Source organism: Pangasianodon hypophthalmus, chromosome 28 (assembly GCF_027358585.1).
Source record: "Pangasianodon hypophthalmus isolate fPanHyp1 chromosome 28, fPanHyp1.pri, whole genome shotgun sequence".
Lineage (NCBI taxonomy): Eukaryota > Metazoa > Chordata > Actinopteri > Siluriformes > Pangasiidae > Pangasianodon > Pangasianodon hypophthalmus.
Window position 1 is genome coordinate 662,350 of NC_069737.1, and position 19,519 is coordinate 681,868.

A 19,519-nucleotide genomic window follows, 5' to 3' on the forward strand; every position below is an offset into this window, starting at 1 on the left:
CATGTTGGAATTTGCCAGCTCTTATCATACAGCTAATGATCTAGACAATTGTCTAATGTATTGTGGACCAGAAACCATTATTTCATTAAGCATCAAACAACCTGCACTGGTATGTTTGCAACACAATAATACTTGGCAGCAATCCAAAGACCTGTCAAACTTGTTATACACTTTATCTGCTTTATTCACTCATAGCCATATTTAGATCTGAGTTAAGCATACAGTGAGGATTTAATACACAAAACTGCTACAATTTTTTGTTTTTTGTTTAAGTTTTGGCTATAAATACACTTAGAAAATGGAGGGCCATTCCAAACCAACATGAAATACATAACGTGACATTTACGAATTTATTAACGAATAATATTGTCCCTTTAAGGTTCATGAATTTTTATTCCAGTACAGATGACAGTGGAGGAGACGCATCTTAATCAGAGACATTGCTTATATTGAGGGATGAATTTTTTGTAGCTAAATTTATGACCAAAGGTTAATATGAACTGAGCAGCACATGAGTGCTTGGCACTTTATTCATTTTAGACACGTTTCAGATCGATCCTAGAGTCTTACTTGCAGCATTAGTAGTCTCAGTTGTGTGCCTAATATGTTAATTATTTTTCCGGTTGCCATCAGTAATGCACAGCATTTTTTTAGGATCTAGATTTGGCTTGTCCACTACACAGGTTACTATATTTTTTTGGTGTCTTCACTCCATCAAATTCAGGAAAACTATCTGGAGCGCTCTCATATTCTTGCCAACATTCAGCACCACTAAGATGAAACTAAACAAACTGTGGCTTTTAAATGTGCTTGATATTTTTAATATGCTTGCTATACACTCAATCAATAGTTATCTTTTCTGTCTTACAGCTGCAAGTGCTCTGGCAGACACTCCAAGTAATCAGACTGCAGTGAATGTAACTTTACCAAACACTTCTGCAGTATTCAACTTGGTCTTTAGCATCAATGAAACCTTTGATGCAGCACTGGCCAATACCAGCTCTCCACAGTTTGCAGCAAAAGCTACAAGTATCCGTACTCAGGTAAGGTTTTATTGATAATGCTGCCAGTTACAGTTTAATTGATTCTTCTAAACAAGAGTATTTTTGCCACCTGAACAGTTCCATTTCCATATAAGACAACTCAGAGAACTCTTAACTTTTCTCTATGTGGCTTTCTGTAAGAACAGTATATGTTCTGGACATTTCTGATGAATACTGTGAAGTTAATTACAGCTGGCACACCATGTGGCACAATTATATATGAATCTGAACATTTATGAGTCTAGCCAATGCATGAAATAACCAATGCATTTGAGATCAGTGTTTATGAACAAATTAATTGATTAATAAATTATTTTTTTAGCTTGAACCAATTTACAGACAAATCTTCAAAAACTTTCTCCAGATGATAATTCATAGTTTCAGGTGAGAAATAATATATGAAAACACTGCTCTGAATAATTGTTTTTCTTTACTTTTGATTATTCAGAGTTTCAACCTGTTTTAACTATGGTTTTTTTTGTTTGTTTGTTCTGTTTTTTTTGTTTTTTTAGGAATGGTTCGATTGTGACAAATTCCAGCCTTGAATTTAGTGCCAATGGCACCATCCCAACTGACTCCACAGTAAAAGATGCCCTTGTTAATGCGACTACCACCAACTCAAGCTTGAAAATTACTCCAAATTCTATAAATGTCACCCGGGTTCCTGGTCAGTATACACTTTAAAGGATATTGCATTTTAATAACTGAGTGGTACATGTAGATACTCTAATTCCAATTTGGCCTCTCAATCAACAGAGACAAACTCCTCTTCACCAAACACAACTTCACCCCCGAGCACAACTACAACCACAAGCACAAATACAACCACTAACACAACTTCACCCACGAGCACAAATACAACCCCGAGCACAACTACAACCCCGAGCACAAATACAACCACGAGCACAAATACAACCCCGAGCACAACTACAACCCCGAGCACAACTACAACCACAAGCACACCTACAACCACTCCTGCAGTAGCTGCAATATTCAACTTGGTCTTTAGCATCAATGAAACCTTTGATGCAGCACTGGCCAATACCAGCTCTCCACAGTTCGCAGCAAAAGCTACAAGTATCCGTACTCAGGTAAGATTTTATTGATAATGCTGCCAGTTACAGTTTAATTGATTCTTCTAAACAAGAGTATTTTTTGCCACCTGAACAATTCCATTTCCATATAAGACAACTGAGAGAACTCTTAACTTTTCTCTATGTGGCTTTCTGTAAGAACAGTATATGATCTGGACATTTCTGATGAATACTGTGAAGTTAATTACAGCTGGCACACCATGTGGCACAATTAAATATCAATCTGAACATTTATAAATCTCCATGCATTAGTTAATTTTTTAACTTTATGTAATCCATAAAAATGACAAACTGAATTAGCCAATGCATTTGAGATCAGTGTTTATGAACAAATTAATTGATTAATAAATTATTTTTTCAGCTTGAACCAATTTACAGACAAATGTTCAAAAACTTCCTCCAGATGATAATTCATGGTTTCAGGTGAGAAATAATATATGAAAACACTGCTCTGAATAATTAATTTTCTTTACTTTTGATGATTCAGAATTTTAACCTGTTTTAACTATGGTTGGTTTTTAGGAATGGTTCGATTTTGACAAATTCCAGCCTTGAATTTAGTGCCAATGGCACCATCCCAACTGACTCCACAGTAAAAGATGCCCTTGTTAATGCGACTACCGCCAACTCAAGCTTGAAAATTACTCCAAATTCTATAAATGTCACCCGGGTTCCTGGTCAGTATACACTTTAAAGGATATTGCATTTTAATAACTGAGTGGTACATGTAGATACTCTAATTCCAGTTTAACCTCTCAATCAACAGAGACAAACTCCTCTTCACCAAACACACCTACAACCCCGAGCACAACTACAACCACGAGCACAACTACAACCCCGAGCACAACTACAACCTCGAGCACAAATACAACCACGAGCACACCTACAACCACTCCTGCAGTAGCTGCAATATTCAACTTGGTCTTTAGCATCAATGAAACCTTTGATGCAGCACTGGCCAATACCAGCTCTCCACAGTTTGCAGCAAAAGCTACAAGTATCCGTACTCAGGTAAGGTTTTATTGATAATGCTGCCAGTTACAGTTTAAGTGATTCTTCTAAACAAGAGTATTTTTTGCCACCTGAACAATTCCATTTCCATATAAGACAACTGAGAGAACTCTTAACTTTTCTCTATGTGGCTTTCTGTAAGAACAGTATATGATCTGGACATTTCTGATGAATACTGTGAAGTTAATTACAGCTGGCACACCATGTGGCACAATTATATATGAATCTGAACATTTATGAGTCTAGCCAATGCATGAAATAACCAATGCATTTGAGATCAGTGTTTATGGACAAATTAATTGATTAATAAATTATTTTTTTCAGCTTGAACCAATTTACAGACAAATGTTCAAAAACTTCCTCCGGATGATAATTTATGGTTTCAGGTGAGAAATAATATATGAAAACATTGCTCTGAATAATTGATTTTCTTTATTTTTGATTATTCAGAATTTTAACCTGTTTTTAACTATGGTTGGTTTTTAGGAATGGTTCGATTGTGACAAATTCCAGCCTTGAATTTAGTGCCAATGGCACCATCCCAACTGACTCCACAGTAAAAGATGCCCTTGTTAACGCGACTACCACCAACTCAAGCTTGAAAATTACTCCAAATTCTATAAATGTCACCCGGGTTCCTGGTCAGTATACACTTTAAAGGATATTGCATTTTAATAACTGAGTGGTACATGTAGATACTCTAATTCCAGTTTAACCTCTCAATCAACAGAGACAAACTCCTCTTCACCAAACACAACTTCACCCCCGAGCACAACTACAACCACAAGCACAAATACAACCACTAACACAACTTCACCCCCGAGCACAAATACAACCATGAGCACAAATACAACTACGAGCACAACTACAACCCCGAGCACAAATACAACCACGAGCACAACTACAACCACGAGCACAATTACAACCACGAGCACACCTACAACCACTCCTGCAGTAGCTGCAATATTCAACTTGGTCTTTAGCATCAATGAAACCTTTGATGCAGCACTGGCCAATACCAGCTCTCCACAGTTTGCAGCAAAAGCTACAAGTATCCGTACTCAGGTAAGGTTTTATTGATAATGCTGCCAGTTACAGTTTAATTGATTCTTCTAAACAAGAGTATTTTTGCCACCTGAACAGTTCCATTTCCATATAAGACAACTGAGAGAACTCTTAACTTTTCTCTATGTGGCTTTCTGTAAGAACAGTATATGTTCTGGACATTTCTGATGAATACTGTGAAGTTAATTACAGCTGGCACACCATGTGGCACAATTATATATGAATCTGAACATTTATAAATCTCCATGCATTAGTTAATTTTTTAACTTTATCTAATCCATAAAAATGACAAATTAAATTAGCCAATGCATTTGAGATCAGTGTTTATGAACATATCAGTTGATTAATAAATTATTTTTTCAGCTTGGACCAATTTATAGTCAGATCTTCAAAAACTTCCTCCGGATGATAATTCATAGTTTCAGGTGAGAAATAATATATGAAAACATTGCTCTGAATAATTGTTCCCCTTCAGGAATTTGAGCTGCGTCGAAATGCCTTGGGAACGCCCTCAGCGTGACCACGCTCTGAATCACATGTGTAATCAGTCCAATGGATGGGCGAGACGTCACGGGCGGGGTGACGTAGCGACCAGCAAGCTTAAAAGTACGTGCGGTGGATACAGTGGCAGCTTTTTGTCATTCAGCAAGCGCTCTGTGTTTTGCGTGTGTATCATGTCTAAGCACAAATCAAAGTTTTTGGTGAGTGGACAGCATTTCAGATCGTGTGTTCCTCCCATCTCTCGAGTGGGGATACGGGCGATTTGCACGTCGTCTGTTTGGGAGCGGAGCATGCACGATTAGCTCGAGGGGGCTAAATGCCATCATTGTGAGCTTTTTCCGCTTCGAGTGCTCCGCTCCCGACTGGCTGTCTTTGATGAAAGCGGCCAGGTTCGCGATCCCACTGGGTCCGGTCCTGCTGCTGCCGAGGCACAGCGGAGACTGTTATCCTGGGGATCGCAGGTGGATTTTGCGAGGAGATCCGAGACGGGCTTGTCCTTTTCTTGGTCCTCACCCGCTGGATCCGCGGCTCTCTCTAGAAAAAAAAAAAAGGGGGAAGCCCGCCCCGCAGTTTCTTCCCCCCGGAGAGAGAGCCAGGCGTTTCATCTGTCTTCCTCCGAGGAGGTTGACATGATGAGTGTCGATACTGAGGAGACTGTGAGCTCGCCACCACAGTCCCTTGCGTATGAGGAGCTCATGGAGGTTGTGACTCATGCCGTAGCCAAGGTCAACATCGATTGGCCAGCCGGGAAGCGGGATGCTCGTCCCAAAAGCAAGCTGGACGAGCGCTTCCTGGGAGCTACGTCGCAGCCTTCACGACGGGGCCTTCCGCTTTTCCCCGATCTCCACGCCAAGGTGTAGAGATCATGGGGGAAACCATATTCTTTCAGACTCTTCAGAATTATTCGAACATCACGGGGCTGAATGAGAGTGGATACGGGGCAATGCCGGCGGTGGAGCAGACGCTCGCGAGCTATCGCTCCCCGTCTTCAGCATCGTCCCAAAGCTTCCCGTGAGACTAGGCCGGTGAGACTGATATCCAGGCTGGTTGGGAAAGATTATATGGTGGCAGTTCAGGCCGGTTCGTGTCTGCACACCATGGCGCTGTTGCAGGCGTACCAGGCCAACCTGCTAAAAGACCTAGGTGAAGCAGCAGGTGATGGCATTCCAGCGCTTCCTCCCTCACCGTTCCTGGGTCTTTGGGGCTGCTGAGTGGGAGCAGCCCCGGCTGTCTAGTTCCTCATACCGGGAGGCCCAGGACTTCTGAGGGCAGGCCCCTCTGGGGAAGAGCGGTATACACCTCATCATACGGTGCCCATCTCTCCTCAGTGCCCTCAGGAGATCGATCTGCCAACCCTGCCACCAATGGTGCTTCAGGGTGCAGCGGTCTCCGGTGAGCGTTTCTCTCAGTTTCCGCTCGGGAACGTAGGAGTACTGTGAGGCTCGCTACCTCTTCAGAGGTCTCCAGAGCAGCTAGTTCGGCCGTCCCCTGCCGGTCTGCCGCTTCAGGGCACTGAGCTAGCTGATCTCATTACACCAGAGGTCAGTCTCAAGAGACCGATTCCCTTAGTAGACTATTTGGCAGCGTGAAAACTTCCGCCAAATGTGTCTCAATGGGTCTTGCATACTGTAGAGAGAGGCTACCGAATCCAATTGGATTCTCCACTGCCTCGTTTTTGCCAGGTTCTTCCCACTCTGGTGGGCCCCGAGCAGGCTCTGGTAATGGAACAAGAAGTAAACATTCTCTTGAGAAAGGAGCCCATCGAGGTGGTCCCTCCTCACGACAGAGAGTCCAGGTTCTACAGCCGGTACTTCATCGTTCCAAAGAAGGATGGAGGGTTGCGTCCCATTTTAGATCTGCGTCAATTGAACCGCTCAGTCATGCGACTGAAGTTCAGGATGCTCACAAACAAACAAGTCGTGTCTCAGATCAGCTCCGAGGACTGGTTTGTCATGATCGATCTAAAAGATGCATACTTCCATACCTCCATCGTTCCCCAATACAAGAAGTTCCTGAGGTTTGCTTTCAGGGGCGAAGCTTACCAATATCGGATTCTTCCGTTCGGCCTGGCACTCACACGCCGCACTTTCACGAAGTGTGTGGATGCTGCTCTGGCTCCTCTGCGACTCCAGAACATCCACATACTGAATTATATCGACGATTGGTTGATATTAGCTCAATCGGAGCAGGTGGCAGTTCAGCATCCAGATGTCATTCTTGCCCACATGAAAGAGCTGGGGCTAAGACTAAACGTCAAGAAAAGTGTGCTTTCTCCAGTACAGAGAACCACTTATCTGGGCGTGGTATGGGATTCGACCATGATGCAGGCACGTCTGCCTCCTGCACGGATCGAGTCAATCCTCACAGCAGTAACGAGAGTTAGAGAAGGCCGGGTCACTCACTGTAAAGCAGTTCCAGAAACTGCTGGGTCTGATGGCAGCTGCCTCCAATGTGATACCTTTTGGCCTGCTGTACATGAGACCCCTACAGTGGTGGCTCAAGAACAAGGGGTTCTCCCCAAAGGGGAAACCCACTTCGCATGATCAAGGTCACGCAGCGATATCTACGCCTTAGGCATGTGGAGGAAACCTTGGTACTTGTCTCAGGGCCCAGTGCTGGGAGCTCCTGGTCGCCGCGTAACGCTAGCGACGGACGCATCTGTCACCAGTTGGGGAGCGGTCATGAGTGGCCGCTCAGCCCACGGTCTGTGGAGCGGCCGCCATCTCACGTGGCACATCAACTGCCTGGAGACGATGGCCGTGTTTCTAGCATTGAAACACTTTCTCTCAGACCTAAGAGATTGCCATGTGTTGGTGCGCACCAACAACACGGCGGTGGTGTCTTACATCAACCACCAGGGAGGCCTGCGTTCACGCCCCCTTTACAGGCTGGCGCACCAAATCCTTGTGGGGTCTCAGGAGAAACTCTTCTCGCTGAGAGGAGTTTACATCCCTGGACAGCAGACATCCTGTCGAGGCAGGGGCTGAGGCCCGGGGAATGGAGGCTTCACCCCAAGGTGGTGAAGCAGATACGCAGAGTGTTTGGCCAGGCTCAGGTGGATCTGTTTGCGACTCAGGAGACATCGCACTGTCCCCTCTGGTTCTCCCTGACTCATCCAGCTCCTCTCGGACTGGATGCCATGGTACAGACATGGCCGAGGCTTCATCTGTATGCCTTTCCCACAATCGCTCTGCTCCCGGGAGTTCTGGAGAGAGTGCGCCAGGACGGGGTCCGTCTCTTGCTAGTAGCCCCGTTCTGGCAGGGCCGAGTATGGTTCTTGGACCTGATTTCCCTTCTGGACGGCTCTCCATGGGAGATTCCAGTCAGGAGGGATCTCCTCTCACAGGCGAGTCCACCCCCGCCCGGAGTGGTTTAAGCTGTGGGTGTGGCCTCTGAGGGGGCACAATTCATAACTTCCTGTCTCTCAACCGAGGTTGTTGAGACCATTCTCGAATCCAGCGCTCCCTCAACGAGGAAACTGTACGCCTTGAAGTGGAAACTTGTCACTTCTTGGTGCGGAGACCGCCAGCTCGACCCAGTTAACTGCCCAGTTGGTACAGTGCTGGAGTTCCTGCAGGGCCAATTATCTGCAGGGTTGATCTGTGGGCAGACACCCCCTAGTTATACGTTTCTTCTGTGGTGCGCTGAAGCTGAGGCCTCCGATACGATCTTGTGTCCCTCTGTGGGACCTGGCCGTGGTGCTAGAGGCTCTCTCTAAAGACAGTTGGGGATCTTCGGGACCTCTCAGTGGCCCCCTCTTATTTAGACTTTGCACCCGGTCTGGCCAAAGCGTTTCCCTACCCTCGAGTTCCTGAAGGGGAAAGTCTCTAGGTTACGCATGTAACCATGGTTCCCTGAGGGAATGAGACGCTGTGTCTTAGTGCCATACTGCCAGCATACCTGTGAGAGATTGCTTCATTTCTCAGAAGCTGCAGCTATATCCACCGCACTTAATTTTAAGCTTCCTGGTCGCTACGTCACCCCGCCCGTGACATGTCGCCCATCCATTGGACTGACTACAAATGTGATTAAAAGCGTGATCACGCTGAGGGCGTTCCCATAGAGTTTCGACGTAGCGTCTCTTTCTGTCGAGGAACCATGGTTCCATGCGTAACCTAGAGACACTTTTCTTTACGTTTAGTGATTCAGAATTTCAACCTGTTTTTAACTATGGATGGTGTTTAGGAATGGTTCGATTGTGACAAATTCCAGCCTTGAATTTAGTGCCAATGACACCATCCCAACTGACTCCACAGTAAAAGATGCCCTTGTTAATGCGACTACCGCCAACTCAAGCTTGAAAATTATTCCAAATTCTATAAATGTCACCCGGGTTCCTGGTCAGTATACACTTTAAAGGATATTGCATTTTAATAACTGAGTGGTACATGTAGATATTCTAATTCCAGTTTAACCTCTCAATCAACAGAGACAAACTCCTCTTCACCAAACGCAACTTCACCCCCGAGCACAAATACAACCACGAGCACAAATACAACTATGAGCACAACTTCACCCCCGAGCACACCTACAACCACTCCTGCAGTAGCTGCAATATTCAACTTGGTCTTTAGCATCAATGAAACCTTTGATGCAGCACTGGCCAATACCAGCTCTACACAGTTTGCAGCAAAAGCTACAAGTATTCGTACTCAGGTAAGGTTTTATTGATAATGCTGCCAGTTACAGTTTAACTGATTCTTCTAAACAAGAGTATTTTTGCCACCTGAACAGTTCCATTTCCATATAAGACAACTCAGAGAACTCTTGTTACTTGACTGTAACACTGTTCCCTGAAAAAGCGGGAACGAGATACTGCGTTTCAATAACGCTTATGAGAGCATTCTTTGGTCGACTGGTTGTGAAGCAAGTGTGCTAAATACGCCAAGAATTGGCTTAAATAACCTCGGTGGGTGACGTCATTTGATTACGTGCACCTGCAGGTTATAAATAGACATGAAACTGACATACCCTCAGGTTAAACCTTGTCTGAAGAGACACCCAGTCACGCCAACAGTGCGGCATTGAGGCGCAGGATCTCGTTCCCGCTTTTTCAGGGAACAGGGTTACAGTCAAGTCACCCCAGACGTTCCCTATCAAAAGCTACTCTCGATGCTGCATTTCAATAACGCTTATGGGAATGAGAATACCAACGCTGCCGCACTGGAAGTGTCTGGACCCCTCAAGTTTGTGCATTGAAGAGGTCTCAGACATGACTCTGGGATGTTGAATCAAGGACACGCGAGCCCGGAGTAGCACGGACATCCAAACTATAGAATCTGACAAATGTGTGCGGAGAGGACCAGCCTGCCGCATCACATACTTGCTGCAAGGGGACACCTCTTGCCAAAGCCGTAGAAGATGCAACCCCCCTGGTTGAATGGGCCCTTACTCCTAGAGGCGAAGCTTGACCACGCGCCTCGTAGACTAGGGCAATAGCATTCCTCACCCAATGTGACATAGTTTGCTTAGTCCGGTGTCGTGAACGGCGGAGGGCAGAAGGCTTCAAGAACGACTGGATGTATGGTCGAGAATGGAACCTTCGGAAGATAATTAGGGTGAGGATGCAAAATAGCTTTGACCAGCCCAGGGGCAAAGTCTAGGCAGGATGGTGAGACTGACAGAGCCTGAAAATCACCAATTCTCTTCAGAGATGTACCAGCCATTAGAAAAACCATCTTTAGGGTCAGAAACCTGAGAGGTGCTGACTCTAGTGGTTCAAAAGGGGTGTCAACCAGACCCTCGAGCACTATAGCCAAGTCCCACGAAGGGACTGAGTGCTCTAGCCTCAACCGCTTGGCTCCACGAATGAAGCGGGCAACTAGAGGGTGCCTTCCCACAGAAACCCCATCAATCAGAGCATGGCAAGCCCAAATAGCGGCCACATAGGCTCTGAGAGTACCAGGACATGTGTCTGAGGACAGTTTCTCTTGCAGAAACCCCAGCACTGAAACAATTTGGCAGTGAACTGGGTCTGCATGGTGTGCCATACACCAACTTTCGAAAACACGCCATCTGAGGGCATAACTTCTCCTAGTGGAGGGAGCCCTAGCACTTAGAATAGTCTCTACTACATCGGCTGGAAGCCCAGCATCTCTTAGTTGGTCCCCCTCAGGAGCCAGACACAAAGGTTCCAGAACTCGGGCCGGGGATGAAAGACTGTCCCCTGTGCCTGAGAGAGAAGATCCCTCCTGAACGGAATCGCCCACGGTGAGCCGTCGAGGAGGGATATTAGATCTAAGAACCACACTCTGGTTGGCCAAAGGGGCGCTATCAGTAAGAGGCGAAACCCTTGTTGACGGCCCTTGGCCAGGACTCAGGGGAGCAGAGCGATCGGGGGAAATGCCTAAAGACACAGTCTGGGCCACGTATGGGCCATCGCGTCCAGACCCAGGGGAGCTGGAGGAGTCAGAGAGAAGTAGAGGGGACATTGTGCTGTCTCCTGTGAAGCAAAGAGGTCCACCTCTGCTTCGTAAAATCTTTCCCAGATTTGACTGACAACTTCAGGGTCGAGTTTCCATTCCCCGTGGGTCACAGCTTGTCTGGACAGCAAGTCTGCTCCCACATTCATATGCCCGGGGATGTAAATCGACCTGAGGGACAGGAACTTGTCCTGTACCCAAACCTTCTGCACTAGCTTGTTCAGACGGCGCAATCGCAGTCCGCCTTGGCGATTTATATAAGAGACTACCGCAGTGTTGTCCACCCGCACTAGGACATGGTAGCCTCTTAACTGCTGGAGGAAGTATTTCAGGGCCAGAAATAGAGCCATAATTTTGAGGCAATTGATGTGCCAGTCGAGACGATGACCTCTCCAGATCCCCTGGGCAGGACGGCCATCTAAGACCGCACCCCAACCCGTGAGGGAAGCGTCTGTCATTAGCATCTTGCAACGACAACACGTGCCTAGATTGGGACCCAAAGTCAGAAACCGGCGTCTGAACCACATAGATAGGGTATGAAGCCCCTGGCGTGTAACCCTCATTTGACTCTGGGGATTGGCCCTTGGATGAAATACCCTGGCTCTGAGCCACAACTGAAACGATCTTATATGCAGGAGGCCCAAAGGTATCACCATGGATGCAGCTGCCATGAGACCTAGCACCCTTTGAAAGTAATGAACTGTAACTTTCTGGCCTAGCTTGATGTTCTTTAGGGTGTTTAGAATGGACTTGACGCGTGCAGGAGACATCCGTGCCTGCATCGTGATTGAATCCCATACAACCCCCAAATACGTTGTCCTCTGAGCAGGAGAGAGAACGCTTTTCTTGGTGTTGAGTCTCAACCCCAGAGAACTGAGATGAGCCAGGACGACATCCCGATGTTGAAGTGCTAGCTACTGAGACTGAGCCAAAATCAGCCAGTCATCTATGTAATTTAAAATGCGGATGCCCTGGAGTCGTAGAGGAGCCAGAGCTGCATCCATGCATTTTGTGTATGTGCGGGGCGGCAAGGCTAGGCCAAATGGAAGAACCCGATACTGGTAAGCTTTGCCCCCGAAAGCAAACTTTAGGAACTTCCTGTGTTGTGGCAAGATCTCTATGTGAAAATATGCATCCTTGAGATCGATCATCACAAACCAATCGCCTGATTGGATCTGAGACACAATCGTCCTGATTGTCAACATTTTGAACTTGTATGTTCTGAGGTAGCGGTTCAACCCGCGAAGATCTAAAATTGGACGCAACCCCCCATCTTTCTTGGGAACCAGAAAATACCGGATGTAATATCCTGACTCTCTGTCTGGCAGGGGAACACATTCTATGGCCCCTTTGTCCAGCAAAGCTTGCAATTCCTGTGTCAACAAATGTGCTCATTCCGGTTTCACGGAAGTGGAGACCACGCCGTTGAAATGCGGAGGACGATATGCAAACTGAAGCCTGTAGCCTTTCCCTACAGTCCTTTCTACCCATGGAGAGATATTTGGCAGTAGCTTCCACGCTGCCAGTTTCTCTGAAAGGGGAACTAGTTTTGACACTTGGCTCTGTCGGGAGGATGTTAGATGTCTGGCGTCCTGAAACGTGGCAGGAGGCAACTCGAACACGTAACATTCCGCTGGAGGCCGCTGCTCCCCAAAACACCAGTGGCGACAGAGATTGCACAGATTGTACCCCCTGAGGGTGCCAGGAAGGAGCCTCTACTCTCTGTTGGAACTTTTCACGCCCCTCCCCGGGGGGCACACCCCCACGGTCCCAGGTGGTCGACCCTCAGGACTTCTTCCTCTTGGACGAAAGGATTGTCCTCAGATCCGGCCTCTTGCTGGGCTGCTGAGAGCAGCGAGCCGCTCCCCAGTCCCTACGAGGGGGCACACGACTCGCCAGACTCTCCTTCTGTGCCTCTCGCCGCAGAGAAACTGGACTGGGTCGGGGCTGGGTGGCCGACAGCCCCGACGCCTGAGCACGGCGGGGGAGAAACACACTCAGCATCCTCGAGGGCACAAGCTCAGCATCCTCGAGGGCACAAGCTGCGTGCTCTTCCCAGAGGCACTCCAAGCAATAATCATGCAGATCGTCTCAGGGATTACTTGAACACATGGTGGCAAGCATCTCCTGACCGACGAAATAGACAAAGAAACAATGCTGGAATGAACGCGCACACACAAACACACAATGTGGTCTCTGAACACAAGAAAACCTGTGGGTATGTCCGTTTCAAGTCTGTTTGTAACCTGCAGGTGCATGTAATCAAATGACGTCACTCACCGAGGTTATTTAAGCCAATTCATGGCGTATTTGGCACACTTGCTTCACAACTGGTCGAACAAAGAATGTTCTCATAAGCGTTACTGAAACGCAGCATCGAGAGTAGCCTTTGATAGGGAACAGTATATGTTCTGGACATTTCTGATGAATACTGTGAAGTTAATTACAGCTGGCACACCATGTGGGACAATTATATATCAATCTGAACATTTATGAGTCTAGCCAATGCATGAAATAACCAATGCATTTGAGATCAGTGATTATGGACAAATTAATTGATTAATAAATTATTTTTTTCAGCTTGAACCAATTTACAGACAAATGTTCAAAAACTTCCTCCGGATGATAATTTATGGTTTCAGGTGAGAAATAATATATGAAAACATTGCTCTGAATAATTGATTTTCTTTACTTTTGATGATTCAGAATTTTAACCTGTTTTTAACTATGCTTGGTTTTTAGGAATGGTTCGATTGTGACAAATTCCAGCCTTGAATTTAGTGCCAATGGCACCATCCCAACTGACTGCACAGTAAAAGATGCCCTTGTTAATGCGACTACCGCCAACTCAAGCTTGAAAATTACTCCAAATTCTATAAATGTCACCCGGGTTCCTGGTCAGTATACACTTTAAAGGATATTGCATTTTAATAACTGAGTGGCACATGTAGATACTCTAATTCCAGTTTAACCTCTCAATCAACAGAGACAAACTCCTCTTCACCAAACGCAACTTCACCCCCGAGCACAAATACAACTACGAGCACAACTACAACCCTGAGCACAACTACAACCACGAGCACAACTACAACCACGAGCACACCTACAACCACTCCTGCAGTAGCTGCAATATTCAACTTGGTCTTTAGCATCAATGAAACCTTTGATGCAGCACTGGCCAATACCAGCTCTACACAGTTTGCAGCAAAAGCTACAAGTATCCGTACTCAGGTAAGGTTTTATTGATAATGCTGCCAGTTACAGTTTAATTGATTCTTCTAAACAAGAGTATTTTTTGCCACCTGAACAATTCCATTTCCATATAAGACAACTGAGAGAACTCTTAACTTTTCTCTATGTGGCTTTCTGTAAGAACAGTATATGATCTGGACATTTCTGATGAATACTGTGAAGTTAATTACAGCTGGCACACCATGTGGCACAATTATATATGAATCTGAACATTTATGAGTCTAGCCAATGCATGAAATAACCAATGCATTTGAGATCAGTGTTTATGGACAAATTAATTGATTAATAAATTATTTTTTTCAGCTTGAACCATTTTACAGACAAACCTTCAAAAACTTCCTCCGGATGATAATTTATGGTTTCAGGTGAGAAATAATATATGAAAACATTGCTCTGAATAATTGATTTTCTTTACTTTTGATGATTCAGAATTTTAACCTGTTTTTAACTATGGTTGGTTTTTAGGAATGGTTCGATTGTGACAAATTCCAGCCTTGAATTTAGTGCCAATGGCACCATCCCAACTGACTCCACAGTAAAAGATGCCCTTGTTAACGCGACTACCGCCAACTCAAGCTTGAAAATTACTCCAAATTCTATAAATGTCACCCGGGTTCCTGGTCAGTATACACTTTAAAGGATATTGCATTTTAATAACTGAGTGGTACATGTAGATACTCTAATTCCAGTTTAACCTCTCAATCAACAGAGACAAACTCCTCTTCACCAAACACACCTACAACCCCGAGCACAAATACAACCACTAACACAACTTCACCCCCGAGCACAAATACAACCATGAGCACAAATACAACCCCGAGCACAACTACAACCCCGAGCACAACTACAACCACGAGCACAACTACAACCACGAGCACACCTACAACCACTCCTGCAGTAGCTGCAATATTCAACTTGGTCTTTAGCATCAATGAAACCTTTGATGCAGCACTGGCCAATACCAGCTCTACACAGTTTGCAGCAAAAGCTACAAGTATCCGTACTCAGGTAAGGTTTTATTGATAATGCTGCCAGTTACAGTTTAATTGATTCTTCTAAACAAGAGTATTTTTTGCCACCTGAACAATTCCATTTCCATATAAGACAACTCAGAGAACTCTTAACTTTTCTCTATGTGGCTTTCTGTAAGAACAGTATATGATCTGGACATTTCTGATGAATACTGTGAAGTTAATTACAGCTGGCACACCATGTGGCACAATTATATATGAATCTGAACATTTATGAGTCTAGCCAATGCATGAAATAACCAATGCATTTGAGATCAGTGTTTATGGACAAATTAATTGATTAATAAATTATTTTTTTCAGCTTGAACCATTTTACAGACAAACCTTCAAAAACTTCCTCCGGATGATAATTTATGGTTTCAGGTGAGAAATAATATATGAAAACATTGCTCTGAATAATTGATTTTCTTTACTTTTGATGATTCAGAATTTTAACCTGTTTTTAACTATGGTTGGTTTTTAGGAATGGTTCGATTGTGACAAATTCCAGCCTTGAATTTAGTGCCAATGGCACCATCCCAACTGACTCCACAGTAAAAGATGCCCTTGTTAACGCGACTACCGCCAACTCAAGCTTGAAAATTACTCCAAATTCTATAAATGTCACCCGGGTTCCTGGTCAGTATACACTTTAAAGGATATTGCATTTTAATAACTGAGTGGTACATGTAGATACTCTAATTCCAGTTTAACCTCTCAATCAACAGAGACAAACTCCTCTTCACCAAACACACCTACAACCCCGAGCACAAATACAACCACTAACACAACTTCACCCCCGAGCACAAATACAACCATGAGCACAAATACAACCCCGAGCACAACTACAACCCCGAGCACAACTACAACCACGAGCACAACTACAACCACGAGCACACCTACAACCACTCCTGCAGTAGCTGCAATATTCAACTTGGTCTTTAGCATCAATGAAACCTTTGATGCAGCACTGGCCAATACCAGCTCTCCACAGTTTGCAGCAAAAGCTACAAGTATCCGTACTCAGGTAAGGTTTTATTGATAATGCTGCCAGTTACAGTTTAAGTGATTCTTCTAAACAAGAGTATTTTTTGCCACCTGAACAATTCCATTTCCATATAAGACAACTCAGAGAACTCTTAACTTTTCTCTATGTGGCTTTCTGTAAGAACAGTATATGATCTGGACATTTCTGATGAATACTGTGAAGTTAATTACAGCTGGCACACCATGTGGCACAATTATATATGAATCTGAACATTTATGAGTCTAGCCAATGCATGAAATAACCAATGCATTTGAGATCAGTGTTTATGGACAAATTAATTGATTAATAAATTATTTTTTTCAGCTTGAACCATTTTACAGACAAACCTTCAAAAACTTCCTCCGGATGATAATTTATGGTTTCAGGTGAGAAATAATATATGAAAACATTGCTCTGAATAATTGATTTTCTTTACTTTTGATGATTCAGAATTTTAACCTGTTTTTAACTATGGTTGGTTTTTAGGAATGGTTCGATTGTGACAAATTCCAGCCTTGAATTTAGTGCCAATGGCACCATCCCAACTGACTCCACAGTAAAAGATGCCCTTGTTAATGCGACTACCGCCAACTCAAGCTTGAAAATTACTCCAAATTCTATAAATGTCACCCGGGTTCCTGGTCAGTATACACTTTAAAGGATATTGCATTTTAATAACTGAGTGGTACATGTAGATACTCTAATTCCAGTTTAACCTCTCAATCAACAGAGACAAACTCCTCTTCACCAAACACACCTACAACCCCGAGCACAAATACAACCACTAACACAACTTCACCCCCGAGCACAAATACAACCATGAGCACAAATACAACCCCGAGCACAACTACAACCCCGAGCACAACTACAACCACGAGCACAACTACAACCACGAGCACACCTACAACCACTCCTGCAGTAGCTGCAATATTCAACTTGGTCTTTAGCATCAATGAAACCTTTGATGCAGCACTGGCCAATACCAGCTCTACACAGTTTGCAGCAAAAGCTACAAGTATCCGTACTCAGGTAAGGTTTTATTGATAATGCTGCCAGTTACAGTTTAAGTGATTCTTCTAAACAAGAGTATTTTTTGCCACCTGAACAATTCCATTTCCATATAAGACAACTGAGAGAACTCTTAACTTTTCTCTATGTGGCTTTCTGTAAGAACAGTATATGATCTGGACATTTCTGATGAATACTGTGAAGTTAATTACAGCTGGCACACCATGTGGCACAATTATATATGAATCTGAACATTTATGAGTCTAGCCAATGCATGAAATAACCAATGCATTTGAGATCAGTGTTTATGGACAAATTAATTGATTAATAAATTATTTTTTTCAGCTTGAACCATTTTACAGACAAACCTTCAAAAACTTCCTCCGGATGATAATTTATGGTTTCAGGTGAGAAATAATATATGAAAACATTGCTCTGAATAATTGATTTTCTTTACTTTTGATGATTCAGAATTTTAACCTGTTTTTAACTATGGTTGGTTTTTAGGAATGGTTCGATTGTGACAAATTCCAGCCTTGAATTTAGTGCCAATGGCACCATCCCAACTGACTCCACAGTAAAAGATGCCCTTGTTAACGCGACTACCGCCAACTCAAGCTTGAAAATTACTCCAAATTCTATAAATGTCACCCGGGTTCCTGGTCAGTATACACTTTAAAGGATATTGCATTTTAATAACTGAGTGGTACATGTAGATACTCTAATTCCAGTTTAACCTCTCAATCAACAGAGACAAACTCCTCTTCACCAAACACACCTACAACCCCGAGCACAAATACAACCACTAACACAACTTCACCCCCGAGCACAAATACAACCATGAGCACAAATACAACCCCGAGCACAACTACAACCCCGAGCACAACTACAACCACGAGCACAACTACAACCACGAGCACACCTACAACCACTCCTGCAGTAGCTGCAATATTCAACTTGGTCTTTAGCATCAATGAAACCTTTGATGCAGCACTGGCCAATATCAGCTCTACACAGTTTGCAGCAAAAGCTTCAAGTATCCGTACTCAGGTAAGGTTTTATTGATAATGCTGCCAGTTACAGTTTAAGTGATTCTTCTAAACAAGAGTATTTTTTGCCACCTGAACAATTCCATTTCCATATAAGACAACTGAGAGAACTCTTAACTTTTCTCTATGTGGCTTTCTGTAAGAACAGTATATGATCTGGACATTTCTGATGAATACTGTGAAGTTAATTACAGCTGGCACACCATGTGGCACAATTATATATGAATCTGAACATTTATAAATCTCCATGCATTAGTTAATTTTTTAACTTTATGTAATCCATAAAAATGACAAACTGAATTAGCCAATACATTTGAGATCAGTGTTTATGAACATGTAAACTGATTAATAAATTTTTTTTTCAGCTTGAACCAATTTACAGACATATCTTCAAAAACTTCCTCTGGATGATAATTTATGGTTTCAGGTGAGAAATAATATATGAAAACATTGCTCTGAATAATTGATTTTCTTTACTTTTGATGATTCAGAATTTTAACCTGATTTTAACTATGGTTGGTTTTTAGGAATGGTTCGATTGTGACAAATTCCAGCCTTGAATTTAGTGCCAATGGCACCATCCCAACTGACTCCACAGTAAAAGATGCCCTTGTTAACGCGACTACCGCCAACTCAAGCTTGAAAATTACTCCAAATTCTATAAATGTCACCCGGGTTCCTGGTCAGTATACACTTTAAAGGATATTGCATTTTAATAACTGAGTGGTACATGTAGATACTCTAATTCCAGTTTAACCTCTCAATCAACAGAGACAAACTCCTCTTCACCAAACGCAACTTCACCCCCGAGCACAAATACAACTACGAGCACAACTACAACCCTGAGCACAACTACAACCACGAGCACAACTACAACCACGAGCACACCTACAACCACTCCTGCAGTAGCTGCAATATTCAACTTGGTCTTTAGCATCAATGAAACCTTTGATGCAGCACTGGCCAATATCAGCTCTACACAGTTTGCAGCAAAAGCTTCAAGTATCCGTACTCAGGTAAGGTTTTATTGATAATGC

General features: G+C 44.0%; 1 protein-coding gene and 1 long non-coding RNA gene across 2 annotated transcripts; both read left to right on the forward strand.

Annotated features, from left to right (window-relative positions):
* Nucleotides 1-2,349: 2,349 nt before the first annotated feature.
* Nucleotides 2,350-4,323, forward strand: LOC128317654 (uncharacterized). The gene is made up of 3 exons (XR_008301186.1): nucleotides 2,350-3,148; nucleotides 3,473-3,534; nucleotides 3,635-4,323. It is a non-coding gene; the product is annotated as an uncharacterized LOC128317654 (long non-coding RNA).
* An 11,165-nt stretch (nucleotides 4,324-15,488) lies between these two features.
* Nucleotides 15,489-17,448, forward strand: LOC128317653 (integumentary mucin C.1-like). Its single transcript, XM_053230926.1, has 4 exons — nucleotides 15,489-15,782; nucleotides 15,883-16,425; nucleotides 16,750-16,811; nucleotides 16,912-17,448. Exons 2-4 carry the CDS (start codon nucleotides 16,216-16,218, stop codon nucleotides 17,081-17,083), a joined length of 444 nt encoding a protein of 147 aa, XP_053086901.1. The 5' UTR covers nucleotides 15,489-15,782; nucleotides 15,883-16,215; the 3' UTR covers nucleotides 17,084-17,448.
* The last annotated feature ends 2,071 nt before the right edge of the window (nucleotides 17,449-19,519 follow it).

Excerpts from the sequence above, each read along its gene's own strand:
- LOC128317653 (XM_053230926.1), top strand. The coding sequence starts at position 16,216 with ATGAGCACAAATACAACCCCGAGCACAACTACAACCCCGAGCACAACT. Across the intron at positions 16,426-16,749 it reads CTACAAGTATCCGTACTCAG|CTTGAACCATTTTACAGACA; the intron begins GTAAGGTTTTAT and ends TATTTTTTTCAG. Across the intron at positions 16,812-16,911 it reads ATGATAATTTATGGTTTCAG|GAATGGTTCGATTGTGACAA; the intron begins GTGAGAAATAAT and ends GTTGGTTTTTAG.